Source organism: Metarhizium acridum (genome assembly GCF_019434415.1).
Source record: "Metarhizium acridum strain ARSEF 324 chromosome Unknown scaffold_586, whole genome shotgun sequence".
Taxonomy (NCBI): Eukaryota; Fungi; Ascomycota; class Sordariomycetes; order Hypocreales; family Clavicipitaceae; genus Metarhizium; species Metarhizium acridum.
In genome coordinates this window covers 315,035-327,676 of record NW_027094048.1, presented here as the reverse complement: position 1 = coordinate 327,676, position 12,642 = coordinate 315,035, and the positions used below count along the sequence as shown (strand labels likewise).

The 12,642-nt window shown below is 51.0% G+C and overlaps 5 protein-coding genes across 5 annotated transcripts; 2 read left to right on the top strand and 3 right to left on the bottom strand.

The window, feature by feature from the left end:
• Positions 1–1,206: 1,206 nt before the first annotated feature.
• Positions 1,207–2,630, top strand: J3458_021749 (uncharacterized protein; the record flags this gene model as incomplete). Its single annotated transcript, XM_066122721.1, has 3 exons — positions 1,207–1,245; positions 1,322–1,574; positions 1,642–2,630. The coding sequence occupies 3 exons, from the start codon at positions 1,207–1,209 to the stop codon at positions 2,628–2,630; spliced, it is 1,281 nt and encodes a 426-aa protein (XP_065972283.1).
• A 655-nt stretch (positions 2,631–3,285) lies between these two features.
• On the top strand, positions 3,286–4,110 carry J3458_021748 (uncharacterized protein; the record flags this gene model as incomplete). Its single annotated transcript, XM_007808358.2, has 1 exon — positions 3,286–4,110. One exon carries the CDS (start codon positions 3,286–3,288, stop codon positions 4,108–4,110), a length of 825 nt encoding a protein of 274 aa, XP_007806549.2.
• Positions 4,111–5,260: 1,150 nt separating this feature from the next.
• Positions 5,261–5,664, bottom strand: J3458_021747 (uncharacterized protein; the record flags this gene model as incomplete). Its single annotated transcript, XM_066122720.1, has 4 exons — positions 5,261–5,286; positions 5,346–5,396; positions 5,452–5,523; positions 5,583–5,664. The coding sequence occupies 4 exons, from the start codon at positions 5,662–5,664 to the stop codon at positions 5,261–5,263; spliced, it is 231 nt and encodes a 76-aa protein (XP_065972282.1).
• Positions 5,665–5,705: 41 nt separating this feature from the next.
• On the bottom strand, positions 5,706–6,578 carry J3458_021746 (uncharacterized protein; the record flags this gene model as incomplete). The annotated part of the gene is made up of 2 exons (XM_066122719.1): positions 5,706–6,403; positions 6,455–6,578. The coding sequence occupies 2 exons, from the start codon at positions 6,576–6,578 to the stop codon at positions 5,706–5,708; spliced, it is 822 nt and encodes a 273-aa protein (XP_065972281.1).
• Positions 6,579–7,720: 1,142 nt separating this feature from the next.
• Positions 7,721–12,501, bottom strand: J3458_021745 (uncharacterized protein). Its single transcript, XM_066122718.1, has 6 exons — positions 12,341–12,501; positions 11,077–12,254; positions 10,779–11,017; positions 10,529–10,721; positions 8,406–10,474; positions 7,721–8,339 (listed from the first exon to the last, which is right to left on the bottom strand). Exons 2-6 carry the CDS (start codon positions 11,150–11,152, stop codon positions 7,788–7,790), a joined length of 3,129 nt encoding a protein of 1,042 aa, XP_065972280.1. The 5' UTR covers positions 11,153–12,254; positions 12,341–12,501; the 3' UTR covers positions 7,721–7,787.
• Positions 12,502–12,642: the final 141 nt, after the last annotated feature.

Genomic DNA, 12,642 nt, shown 5'->3' with positions numbered 1-12,642 from the left:
TGACAACGACACCAAGCACAGTCGAGCAGTGGGAAACAAACGGAGAGACTCTCAACACCCGTGTCTGCCATGTTTATTCAGTTGCCGGAACGCGCGGAGAACCGAATGGGAGACATTTCGGGCGCCGTCCCGGCCCGTTCTTGATATTTGGGGATGAATATGCAGCCGGAGGGACGTGAGGGCCGATGACCGATGCCACCCGATTCAACCAATAACCAAACCCATCAGCACCCCTACTCTATCGAGACGGCAGGGGCTAGTTTGGCCAAAGAGAGTCCGGGGCTGTGATAAGCGAGCGCAAGCTATAATGGCTGCGGGGAAGCGGGCATTTTTGCCGCTTCATGCCAGACAGGATGGAGAAGCTAGTCCTGCAGATGCGGCTAAATGGGGATTACTGGGACTGGGCGAGGTTGAAATAGAGTGATGGGCGAGTCTGCCGAGCACCTCGCCGGGAAGTGTTTCGCAAAACTGACCCAGTTCAACTTGTTGATGTGCAGTCTAGGCCCGTCAATCATGGCCTTGCCCCATGTGAGCTCCATTCCAGGAATAGGTTTGTCGGAGCATTTTGTACACGCTGAGAGAAGCAAGTGTACATAAGGATGCCGGTTGCGCTCATCGCTCTGGTCCAGCCGAGCTCGCCTGCTCCGTGTCCAAATCTTATGTGCGTCAAGATGCATCTACAACATTCCACCGCACTTTTTGCCATTGCGGCGGTTGGCATTCATTCGACGCATGCTCATGTTGCGAGATCTGCTCCCAAGGATGCGACTTGCAGAAAAACCAGCGTTGCCATTTTGTAAGTCGTCCATGACTTGTGACGATCTGTAGTTGACAGACATTCAGGGGCGGCGGCATGGCGGGCATAACCGCAGCAGTATGTCCAAAGTATTTTCTCATGCCAATAAAACAAGGAAAAAAAGTCTAACACAATCACACCAGCAAGCACTCTCAAATAACTCCATCACCGACTTCGTCATCATAGAGTACAATGACCGAGTCGGTGGCCGTGCTACACAGACGAACTTTGGCAAAAAAGAAGATGGCTCACCTTATGTGGTTGAGCTGGGACCAAACTGGGTGTGTGTATCATGGAGGAATCTTTGCCATGGTTATCATCGAGACTAATACACTTCAAATCCAGATTCAGGGCCTCGGCAGTCCAGGTGGCCCAGGTAGGTGGTCAATCCTTTCAGCTTTGGTAGCAAGATGGTAACCCGAGACATAGAGAACCCCATCTGGACCTTGGTAAGGACGACTTGGTCAAGAAAAAAACGTAATACGACGTTTCCCTTGTTCGTTATGAGCTAACGCCCAGCCCCAGGCCAAAAAGTACAACCTGAAGAACACCTTCTCCAACTATAGCTCCATCTTGACCTACGACGAAACCGGCTACACTGACTACAGCGACATACTCGACGAATATGATGAAGCATGGACCAGAGCATCCGTCAGGGCCGGCCGTATGCTCGCAGAGAACGCCCAAGACGAAACCTCCCGCGCTGGTCTTGCCATGGCCGGATGGAACCCGAAGCACACCGATATGAAGCGCCAGGCGGTTGAGTGGTGGAACTGGGGTGCGTACTAGCATTTACTTACATCATCGTAAGCCAGCTCAAGAGGCTGACTTGCTATTCCGGGTAGACTGGGACGCCGCATTGACCCCGGAAGAGTCGTCTCTGATATTCGGTGCCGCCAGTGACAACCTCACTTTCCACCAGTTCAGCGACCACAACAACCTCGTCATCGACCCCCGGGGCTACAGGCACATTATTGAAGAAGAGTCGAACACGTTTCTCAAGAACAACGACAACCGGCTGCTTCTCAGGACCCAAATCACAAACGTCACCTACTCGGACGACGGCGTCACCATTCACAACAGCGACGGCTCGTGCATCTCGGCCGCCTACGCCATCTGCACGTTCTCCCTCGGCGTCCTCCAAAACAATGCCGTGGCCTTTGAGCCCCGGCTCCCCGAGTGGAAGCGGGTGGCCATTCAAAAGTTCAGCATGGGCACCTACACCAAGATCTTCATGCAGTTCAACGAGACCTTCTGGCCCGCAGACGCGCAGTACTTCCTCTACGCGTCTCCCACGACGCGCGGGTACTACCCCGTGTGGCAGTCCCTCTCGACCGAGGGCTTCATGCCCGGCTCCAACATCATCTTTGCCACCGTCACCGAGGAAGGCTCCTACAGAGCGGAGCAGCAGACCGACGAGCAGACCAAGGCCGAGGCGCTCGGGGTCCTGCGGCAAATGTTCCCCAACGCCACGGTCCCCGAGCCGCTGGCCTTTATGTATCCTCGCTGGACCAAGACGCCGTGGTGCTTCGGCAGCTACTCCAACTGGCCCATCGGCACCACTCTCGAGATGCACCAGAACCTGCGGGCAAACACGGGCCGGCTGTGGTTCGCGGGCGAGGCCACCAGCGCCGAGTATTTTGGGTTCTTGCACGGCGCCTGGTTCGAGGGAATGGAGGCTGGATCCCAGGTTGCCGCCTTGTTGAAGGGCAAGTGTGCCCATGTATTCAACGGCGCCGAGTGTGGCGGCAGGCTTCATTATGAGACGCTTCGCGGAACCTCGCCCCTGGAGAACTACAACCTTCTCAATGGCTGGGCGGCCAGCAGCTTTTAGATGAGCTGGAGGAGGAGTCAGTGGTTGTAAATAACCACAGGTACATGCCGTAGCAGCAGTAGTACACTGCTCAGTCACTACGCAAACCATCAAAGGGGCAACTAACGGCTTTCATTGGTAAAGGCAATAAGACTGTTTTCTCTAGTGCTGCAGTGCTTGTGTGGCTTGATGTGTTTTGAAGACTTGTCTGTTGGGTTAATTGATGGCAATGTTGTCCTCCGATGTTGTCGCAATCGGAATATTACTCTAATGGGTCTCCCATCAGTGCCGGCAACAACCTGCAGTCATTCCCCTTTAACTTATTAGCCGCAGTTGAAAGTCTGGCGCTTGGTTCCGGTGAAAATATCTGTTCCAGAAAAGTACTCCTGGCGGCATGTCGTGTATGGCGACGCTTTCATCGTCCCGCCGCAACCACCAAGCAGCTTGTTTTTGAGGAGGTATCAAAACACTATATTTGCATCTAGCTCTACATGACGTTTGACCCAGAGAATGTACAATTCATACCTCATCATCCGTCTTGAAAGTTCTGACCAACCAGGAGCTGCAAGATGGCCTTCAGCAAGGGCGAACATTGCTCCTTGACCCGCCTATAATCTGACTTCAGGACTCCGGTGACCTGATATCTGGACGTGTCTCGGCACAGTCACTTGAGCGGATGGACCAAGACCCAGACCGAGCCCGGTGGTCTTTTGTAAAGAGCAAGTCCTTGAGGTTGGGCCTGATTGCTGTTCTGTACACACTAGTCGTCCAGCCAGCGAGCCATCGAATCGCGCTTGAAGAACCGTCGCTTTCTTCCATTGCGGACCGGCTGGCAGAGTACTTTTCAACGATGCGTGGTATTCGGGGTCCGGTGTGGTATCTTATCAACTTGCTCGTCATGGACGCTGTAGCCGCCCTGGTGGCACCGAGGGCGGAAACAACTGCCGCGCGTAATGGGAAGAAGGAGAATCACACAGTCGGAAATGACGACCATCATAGCCCTCCTTCTTGGTATATCTGGCTTGCCAGGTATGGATGGATCGGTGCTGCGGCGCTCAGCTTCCTTGCGCGTCTTTACTACCCCCTTGGTGCGAATCTCAAAATCGTAGCTCTCCAGCCAGCCTATGCCTCCCAGTACATCTTGGCATATACCATGGGACACGCGTCGTGGAAGCATGACACTTCCTTCGTGGGAGGGTTTACGTTAGGCAAGGCGAGTGGAAAGGATAATGCTGGTGCCTCGGACACGAAGGCCGACAACTCGTCGTTTTCCGTTATTGCCGCAGTACTAGTACCCCTTGCTACACTGCCCATTGTCTGGATACCGTACTTGTTTCGAGATGCGGGTAGAGACTGGATGGCGCAGTCCATGACGGATCTCGGTGGTGGATGGAACGTCCCGGCTTTCCTGTACGTCCTCTGGAACGAGCTTTCATTTATGATAGTCTGCCCGGCACTGGTTGAATATTTCGCAGCATGGCATAAGACCCTCCAAGTCTAGCTTATTCCAGGCCAGGTACTCTTACGGCGCGTTCCTCACGCACACGCTTGTAAACACCGTTTCGGAGGTGATCTTTGATCGACTCTTGCGGTGTGACGACTGCAAATGCTTTTCACTGGTTTCTAGTTCTTTGTGGCGGTGGTTGGCGCCTTCTGTCATGACTATTGTTGCCGGAGCTGTCAATGTCTACTGCTCCTTTGGGGTCGCTAAATTGTTGTTGGATATGTTTCCGACTTTGCTTCGGGTCATCTAAAGTGACTCTGTTACTGCCCTTTGCCGATGGCAGTCGGTGAGGCAAACTTGGCAATCTCTTCATAGTCCCCAACCTTGAACACTCTCCCATTTTGTAGCCAGGCTACCTTGTCCTTCCCTGGGCGCATTGTCTTCGCCAAGACACTTATCCTATGTGCTATGATAACTACCATATAGCCATCCGCAACGAACTCATATTCGATGATGTCATGTATTGTTTCTTCAGTCTTTGTACCCAAAGATGCAGTTGCCTCATCCAAGACAAGTATTGATCTCGGGGAGTCTACATTGACTCCACCGTCTTTACACTCGACTCCTTGGCTTATCATTTTCTTCTTTACTATGGCACGGGCCATGGATATGAGCCGGAGTTGTCCAACGGATAGTGCTTGGCCATGTTGAGACAAAGGATCCGCGTCGTTTCCACGGGCTATCTCGCAGACGGCATCCCATACACCAACACTTTGCAGGGCCTCCCGTGACATATCTTCAGATGCTTGAGCGCCCGGGTCCAGATTGAAGCCGAGGGGTGCGATGGGAGGAATAGTAGTTCTTGGGGGACCGTTATGAAGGCGCGTTTTCGGATAATGTTCCGGGGAACTTGGGACAGTTGTTGCCGGTCTATCCTGTTTCGAGGAACCATGAATTCAAGGAGTAAGATTTCAACTCCAGAACTCGAAGTTGCCGAGACGTCCGGAGAAATATTTTCTGAACCAGCTAGACTATGACAATGCATATTGGAAGAGTGACAAGAAGGAGCCTTTGAACCTGCATTAGGAACACAACCTGAACCGGCATTTTGAAGATTTCTGAACATAGTCGGCCCAACGGTATGCCACTCGCTCGTGAAAATACGTACGAGAGCACAAGTTTGACAATGAAAGGGGTAGCTGCCTGTCTACAAGCGAAATATCTTTGCTAAACCTAGCTTTGTAGTTAGTGCAAACACATCTTCTCAAAACAAGGTGGGGAGAAGTCCATACCTATTAAGAACAACCCCGACATCCGTGGAAGAAAAACATAGCAAAGGCGCACTATACCCGATTAGCCCCATACACTTTTATATGTTTCTTTGTCAAGTTCACTCACGCCATGGTAGTTGTGAGAAGTGATTGGTGAAGTAGACTTCCGGACCTTGGTGCAAGGAGAATAAAAGTGCTCCTAGCGGCTGATAGTCAGAGGCTACCTCATATCGCAAAGTCTGTCTTGTCCTCACTCACCACAGATTTGCACTGGTAGCAGCCCATGCAGTGAATGCCAGCAGAACGTAGCCGACAATGTAGAATACCACGCCATCACCATCGCTCTCAGTCCGTAATTTGAACCAGTATGTCGTGAAAGTGTTAAAGGCGGCGTACAGGGCCGTGCAAGTTGCCAACAGCAGGAAGTTCCAAACCCCAACTCTGGCTTCCTACTACAGTCCTGTCTCCGTCGGGCAGTCTTTGAAGGTCATAGTGAAGACGGCAGATTCTCAACGCCTCTTGGTACAAGTTCTCGTCGACCTTTGTTGCAAAAGTGCAAGATATATCTCGAATAGTACCAGTTGGGATCCAGACACGCTGATCGCAGTATGCAATACGCCTCGAGGAGACCACCACGATACCTTGGACCGGGGAGACCTCGCCCAGTATCGTCTTGGCCAGTGTTGTTTTCCCACAGCCAGTTGAGCCCTCACAAACAGTTATCGAATGTTTTGGAGGGTTCAGATTAACATGCTTCAGAGTAGCGGCGGTGTTACTCTTGAACTTGACTGTAACATCGTCAAGGCGTATTCCTGTATAGTTTTCTCTTTCTGTAAATTGGTCTCCGTCAATGATTTTTCTGCAGTCAACCAGCGAAGGTTCAAGCAAAAAGGCTTGTAGTCGATCAGCATTGGCCATAATGCCGACAAATTTGGGGGAAATGGTCATAATCATATTCGCCGGGTGAGTTACCACTGTTGTAAAGGCCGTTTTGGTATCCAATCTTTCACCCCTGGAGGCTACGAAGGTTGTATACAAGAGCACCGTTATTACTGGAGTAAAGATTCCATTCGCATTCGCTAGCTCTCATTAGCTTTGCTTCAGGTGTATAATGCTCTCAACAAACCTACCACTGGCATGGTATAGAACCTGCATCCATCTAACATGCTTGGACCTATCAATTTCCTTGTCCCGCAAGTCCGTCATGTACTTGCCGAAAGCCTCCGATAATCCCATTGCTTTCACACTCCGCATTGGACTGAGCACAGTACTCAGAGTCGATTACCTGGCCTGCGTCGCATCATTCCAACTCTTGGTTCGCGAACGCACATTCTGAGCAACAAAACGGCTCACGCGAGAGGCGACTTCATATCAATAAATTAGTAAACTTCGCTTTCCCCTCGGCGACAGAATAGCATTTGATACTTACAGACTATGATAACCAGCGGCACTGGAAACAGCCAGCCCACTTCTCCTTGCGAGGAATCCTCGGGTGAGACGCCTTTGTACATGGATGGCAAGGACATGGTCTTGTTCTGAGATTCAGGAACCAAGAGAACCATTTGGACGAGAATCTCACCGCACTGTAAGAAGAGCAGGATGTTGGAGATTCGAAAAGACAAAAGCTGAGAGTATCGAGCAAAATATCTATACATCTCGTTAGCGCGGCTCTACTTGAAAAGGTATTCGGTAACATCAGCAAGACTCACCAACTTCGCATATCCCGCGCAAACGAAAGAGGACAGATGGTGCCAGTGCGCAGCTGCGGGATTGGGTTCCCCATTGTCCTGTCTGATGTTGAGAATCGTAGCCCAGACGACTGCTCGTTTCGCGTTTCATGGTCGAAGCCTTCTGCACTAAATTCAAGCCAAGACATATCTCGCAAGCCGGGGGTCGGGATTGACCGATATTCTGGGGGGGCTGAGGGGGGGATATAAATGAAGACTGCAAAACACCTCGTGTTGGTTGGTGTATCTCATGCCCGATGCGACGCTACACTTAAACGGACCAGACGGAATACGAGGATGTTGGTTGAGCAAGTCTGAAGCAAGCGGCACAACAGACAGGAGCTACCTATGAAGTTGCCGGCTAATTCCAATTTCGGAGTGCGTTGTAGCTGTTTACCTCACTTGAGCCGTGTCGTGATAATACTTCGGAATGACCCGAGATTTGCAGCGTTAGCTCAACTTGTCTGCTGTTAACAAGTGGGCACGATGCCCACTCCTACAGCAAATTACATGCCGTGTGTACAACCAGCCGACCTGTGCTGCCAAGTAGGCGTGTACTGCCTTGCACATCACGGGCTCGGTAGGTTGACCAGTGGCCATCATCAACCCAACAATTACACTGCACATGTCATTAACAAATTTGAACCTACACACAATTTGGTATATAACGGAATTTTAAGAAGAAAAAGAGAAAAAAAAACGAAGTGAAAAGCAAGCCGATATTCATCGTATCCACCTACTCATCCCAGGAAATCTTCATGCTCGTGGGGAACGGCGATACACCGCCCCAGTTCTCCGTCATGTACAAATAGAGCCCACCGGGTTGAGGAACCTTCTTCAGCTCACCAAGCGGTCCAGGAACTCTCTTCAATCCCCTCTTCCTAAACATTGCGCGGAACAACTCCACCAGCGCGACGTGGCTGGCTTCCCTGCCCAGGCAACCATGTGGTCCAGCACCATAGTGCATATAAGTATCGATTGGACGCCGCGGGTTGACCTTGTTCGCTTCTGGAAAGTATGCTTCTTCGCGGGCCGCTGAGGCGAGTGACACAAAGACGCGGTCGCCGGCTTTGACATGGACCTCACGCCCGTCGTCTTCTTTGATAATCTCTGTCTCAGTAGCTTCACGGAAGAGACCAAACGCACTAGCCAGACGGACACCCTCCATGGCGTAGCCGAGGAGGAGGGCATCGTTTTCTGGGCTCGATTCTGCAACAGCCAGGCGTTGAAGTTCCGGTAAATACTCTTGGCCCTCTCGGGAGAGGTACCAGTCCACGGCTTGGGCGAACTATAGTGGCAATGGTTGATTAGTATTCGACCTGGAACATCCCATAATTTGAAATAATCCGCTTACCGCTTGGGCTTGGACGGGCACCATGGCACCAGCAATTGGCAAAACATGACTGCATACAATGTCGTGCGCACCAAGGCCGGCCTTGGACAGCCCCTTTATGAGATTGACACCATACCTAGACAGGTCGTCGCTCTTGGGAGCAGGACCGGTATAGAGGCCTCTAATTCCCAAAGACTTGGTTAATTTGACATTCATCCCTACAACTTTGACCAGCTGCTCGGTCACTTTTTTTGCCTTCTGTCGGAGAGGGAACGACTTGACGGGGTCGAGGTCCAAAAAGATGCAGATAAACAAGATCGCCAGAGCCTCATAAAGCTCTTGCTCAGAGAATACGCCCTTGGGATTTTCACTCGACTTCAAGGGCAAATTGAACATTCTTGCGGCAAAGTGCGTGTGGGCCAGGTTGCCAATATCGCGTACAACGTCATCTTGAGTCTTTCCAGCAATCTTGTACGACTTCTCGGCAAGCAGGCGCTCCGTAATCATAGCATAGAAACTCTTGACTGAAGCTTTCCAACCATCTTCGTATAGCAGAGAATGCATGACCTTGCGCTGCTCTGCGTGAGCAGGGTCATCGCCAGCCAGCATGCATTTGGTGCCAGAGGATCCCACGAGGAATCGGAACGCTTCTTCATATGCAACCTTGTACTTGTCCTGGTTGGTGAGTACGTGCTGGGCTGCACCATACGAAGCCAGATGAATTGGTGGCGCGATGAATTCTGGTCTACCAAAGTCAAAGTGCTCCGCTCGCTTCAGATTTGTGAGGATCTTGCGGTTTTCATTTGGTGTGACCATGGGATAATGCGCGTAGATCGAGTTATACTTGAAGTGGTTGGGGAACGCACGGATGAACAGCTTGTAGAACACACAGCCATGGTTGATCTCCAAATCATAGTTGGCTTCGTTGAATCCCCACTGGGTCAAGTGCCCGGGATGGTAATCGGTGGTATAATGCCTGTCGCCACGGACCAGAGAGACGGCATCAGAGAGCACGACTCTGGAGATGGTGTAGGTGGGAGCAATTCCTACGCCTGGAACCATAGGAGCCTTGCCTTCTTCAGCCACGATACCAGGGTACAGTTCAACATGGTCCGGATGCTGGTACAGGTTTCTCAAAGCATCGGCAACACCAGGATCCGAATTGATGTCCTCGAACTTATCATAGGCCTTCAGTCCAAAGTGCTTGCGGAATTCATTAAGGCCACAGAGATTCCACTTGCGACCTCGGATGATGCCCAGCATCTCAACTGGCTTCATAATTCGAGGCACGTTCTGAGCTCCAAACGCACCGCCGGGTTGCTCAATTGCTGTACAGATGGCACCGACGAGCTCATCATCGTTGAAGCGTCCATCGGGCCCGCGAGTAAATCCGCCAAATGTGCGCTCTGAGGGCTCCTCAGGAATGGTCATCTCATATCTCTTGACGGCTGCAATTAGGGTCTGGAGGTTCATCTCGCCATAATTGTCGCCGAGAATCTGCGCATAAAAGTCTTGAATCCACTTGTCGTCCATCTCAGAAATGCACGAATGCCATCTGTAGCACAGATTGAACTCGGCAGAGACGACATTACCAACACCACTTTCCGCGCCTTTGGCGGTGCCCACGGCGACTCCCATCTCCTGTCTCGGATCCAACGTCCACTTCGTGTCGACTCTGTTGAGATTAATGATGTTGCGCACATAGTCAACAAGAGTGATGTTTATATATAGGCCAGATGTGACAAGTCGAGCCGTCTGGAACAAGTCTTCATCGTACTTCTTCCAGGCAGCTGCAAGCCCATCACCTTCCAGATGCGCTGCAGGCTTTGCGAATCGGTTACCCTCGTTAATGGAAGCCAAGTTGGCGACCACGTAGTTGTGAAAGCGGTTAAACATGATGAGCAGAATGCAGACTCCGGGTGGGTTACCAATAAGTCGTCGATCTGCGAAAGTATCTGGTTTCAGCTTGCCATCTTTGAAGGTTCGAATTGAATCACAGTCCTCTTTGCTTTTTCCATATAGAGGAGACAGGTCAAGATATGATGAGGAGTCATTTTGATTGGGATCCTTTGAATTGGTCCAGAACAAATCTACATCCATAGTTAGGGGCCATTCTTAATTTTCGTCGCGGAAGAGACACTCACCGTGAATTACAATAGTCGCCCAATACCATAAAATGCTTGACACGTTGTTTGGGTTTTTCTTAAACCCATTCCTAGCCATGACGGCCTCATAAATAAGCTCGGGATCGGGTAGTGCTCCCATATTGGCTGGCCCTGGCTTGCAAGTGCGCGAATATGGAGTCCCAGCGGCCCCAAGCTTCGGCATTAACGGATTCTAAAGCATGCCGTTAGTTCATAGGAAGATTATATTGTGAAGCTTCAAGTTCCTTACGTTGTTAGATCCATCTGGTTGGCGATACTTGTACTCATCACCCATATACAGCAACGGTGGGTGATCCAGAGAGTTCCATAGCTTGTCAATGAAAGAGTTGGTGAGTATTTCTTGTCGCTTCGATTTATTCGGCATCATGGAGACCAATTGAATAGTGCGCTCCATGAGCATTGTCTTGTCATCTTGCTGAGTCTCTCTCTTCAGCTTTGCCTCGATAATATCTCGAAGTGTTTTGAGATCTGCAAGAAACTCAGCCAGATGCACCAGGTGTATTTCCGTCCGTATTGAATATACTCACCACCCAATCCAAATGATTTGAGATCCTGCATCAGAGTCGGTCGCTTGAGAATGTTTCTATAAGTGCCATCTCCCATCTCCGTGGGGAGAGGGCGTCATGAAGCACGACGCAACCGCATCAAAGCCCCAATGGATGAAGTCGTCTTCTTTTCCGATTTTTGGGTCTCTGTGGGTTGTACAACTTTCTTAGGTACTTCCTTCTCTCGAGCGTGATGGCCATTTGTATGTGTACCATTTGTCTGGGTGCCGTTCGTGTGGGTGCCATTTTGCGCGCCATTGGCAGCGCTCTCGCTTTTGTGTTCCACAGGAGGAGACATGACTGACTGAAAATTTAAGTCGCAATAACTTCAGCAAAGAAAACAGAGTTCTATGCGCCAGGCAGGCCTTTCCTTTATATGCGAGGAGACCGCCTGGCCACTACTCCGTACATCCTGCACATTTGAGACACGGCATCAAGCGAGCCACTTCCAAGAGAAGCAAGCTCGACGACACCCTTTAAGGCCTTCTCCTCCAGCTTCATGAGGCACCATGCCTATCTAGTTCTTGGACGCAAGCCTCGAACCACGACGCACGGGAATCCTTGCCTACCTTGACAGAAGTCAGTTGTACGTATGTAGTGCCATCAACATCTTTTTGTCAAAGAATGCCGCTCACCCCGGGTCGCTAAGAGTCTAAGACAATACCGAGTATACATCAGCTAGGACTTCCCCCACCTTGTACAAAAAGAAAAAAGGAGCCAATTGACTATCGGAGCAAATGGTGCATCGCCCAAAAGCACCAGATGCTGCCCAAGTTACACTCAAGATTTGGGTGACCAACCAGGGGTGAAAAGCTGGCAATTAGCAAGCTCAGGGACCCCCAGTCGTAATCTCAGTTCTTCGGTCCTTGAGCTTGAAAGAGGTTTGAGAGGTACAATAGCTTGTGGCATCGACGGGATCCATTTTCGGTCTAGACGATGATATTGGTATTCGTACGGAGTACTCCGTACTACTGATCTGTCGACGCATCAACTCCGTATCCCAGTCAGCCGCGGCCCGGCCCTCGAGTCTTTCGTCTTGTCAAGGGAGATAGCATACGCCAGCGTCGGGTCCAGCGTGACACCTCCACAGTTTCTGCGACTTCTCAAAACTCGACCGCTGTTTCTGACGTGTGAAGCATGTAATATGCCCACGGGGATGTCTAGGCGAGAGATATGGTTAATTGGTGTTTGCCTATGGCTTTCGTCTCCTCCATCGCGGAAGGGTTTGCAATAGCCCCCAACTCACGGGCGGAACTTCCGGGTTACAAGCGAGCCAGGCTAGGTTGATCTCGGCACTGCATCGAGTACAGCCTGCATGATCGTGGATGCTCCCTTTGGCAAATTCGAACGCGGCCCTTGAAGACATCAGGCTGCAGACATACTATTGCTTCCCTCATGCCCGCGCCAATCAACTGGCCAGAGATGACACATTGCTCGGACGATAATACACAACCACTGGCGTAGTGTTTCGCAAAAGGGCGGACGAGTCCCAACAAGTCGGCCGTTGAAGCCCAATAAGAATTTTGATGTGCAGACAGACCTGGTTCG

Coding starts and splice junctions, on each gene's coding strand:
- J3458_021745 (XM_066122718.1), bottom strand. CDS start 11,152: ATGGGAGATGGCACTTATAGAAACATTCTCAAGCGACCGACTCTGATG. Junction 10,722..10,778: donor AACCAGATGGATCTAACAAC/GTAAGGAACTTG, acceptor GGCATGCTTTAG/AATCCGTTAATGCCGAAGCT. Junction 8,340..8,405: donor TGCCCGTCCAAGCCCAAGCG/GTAAGCGGATTA, acceptor TTGCCACTATAG/TTCGCCCAAGCCGTGGACTG.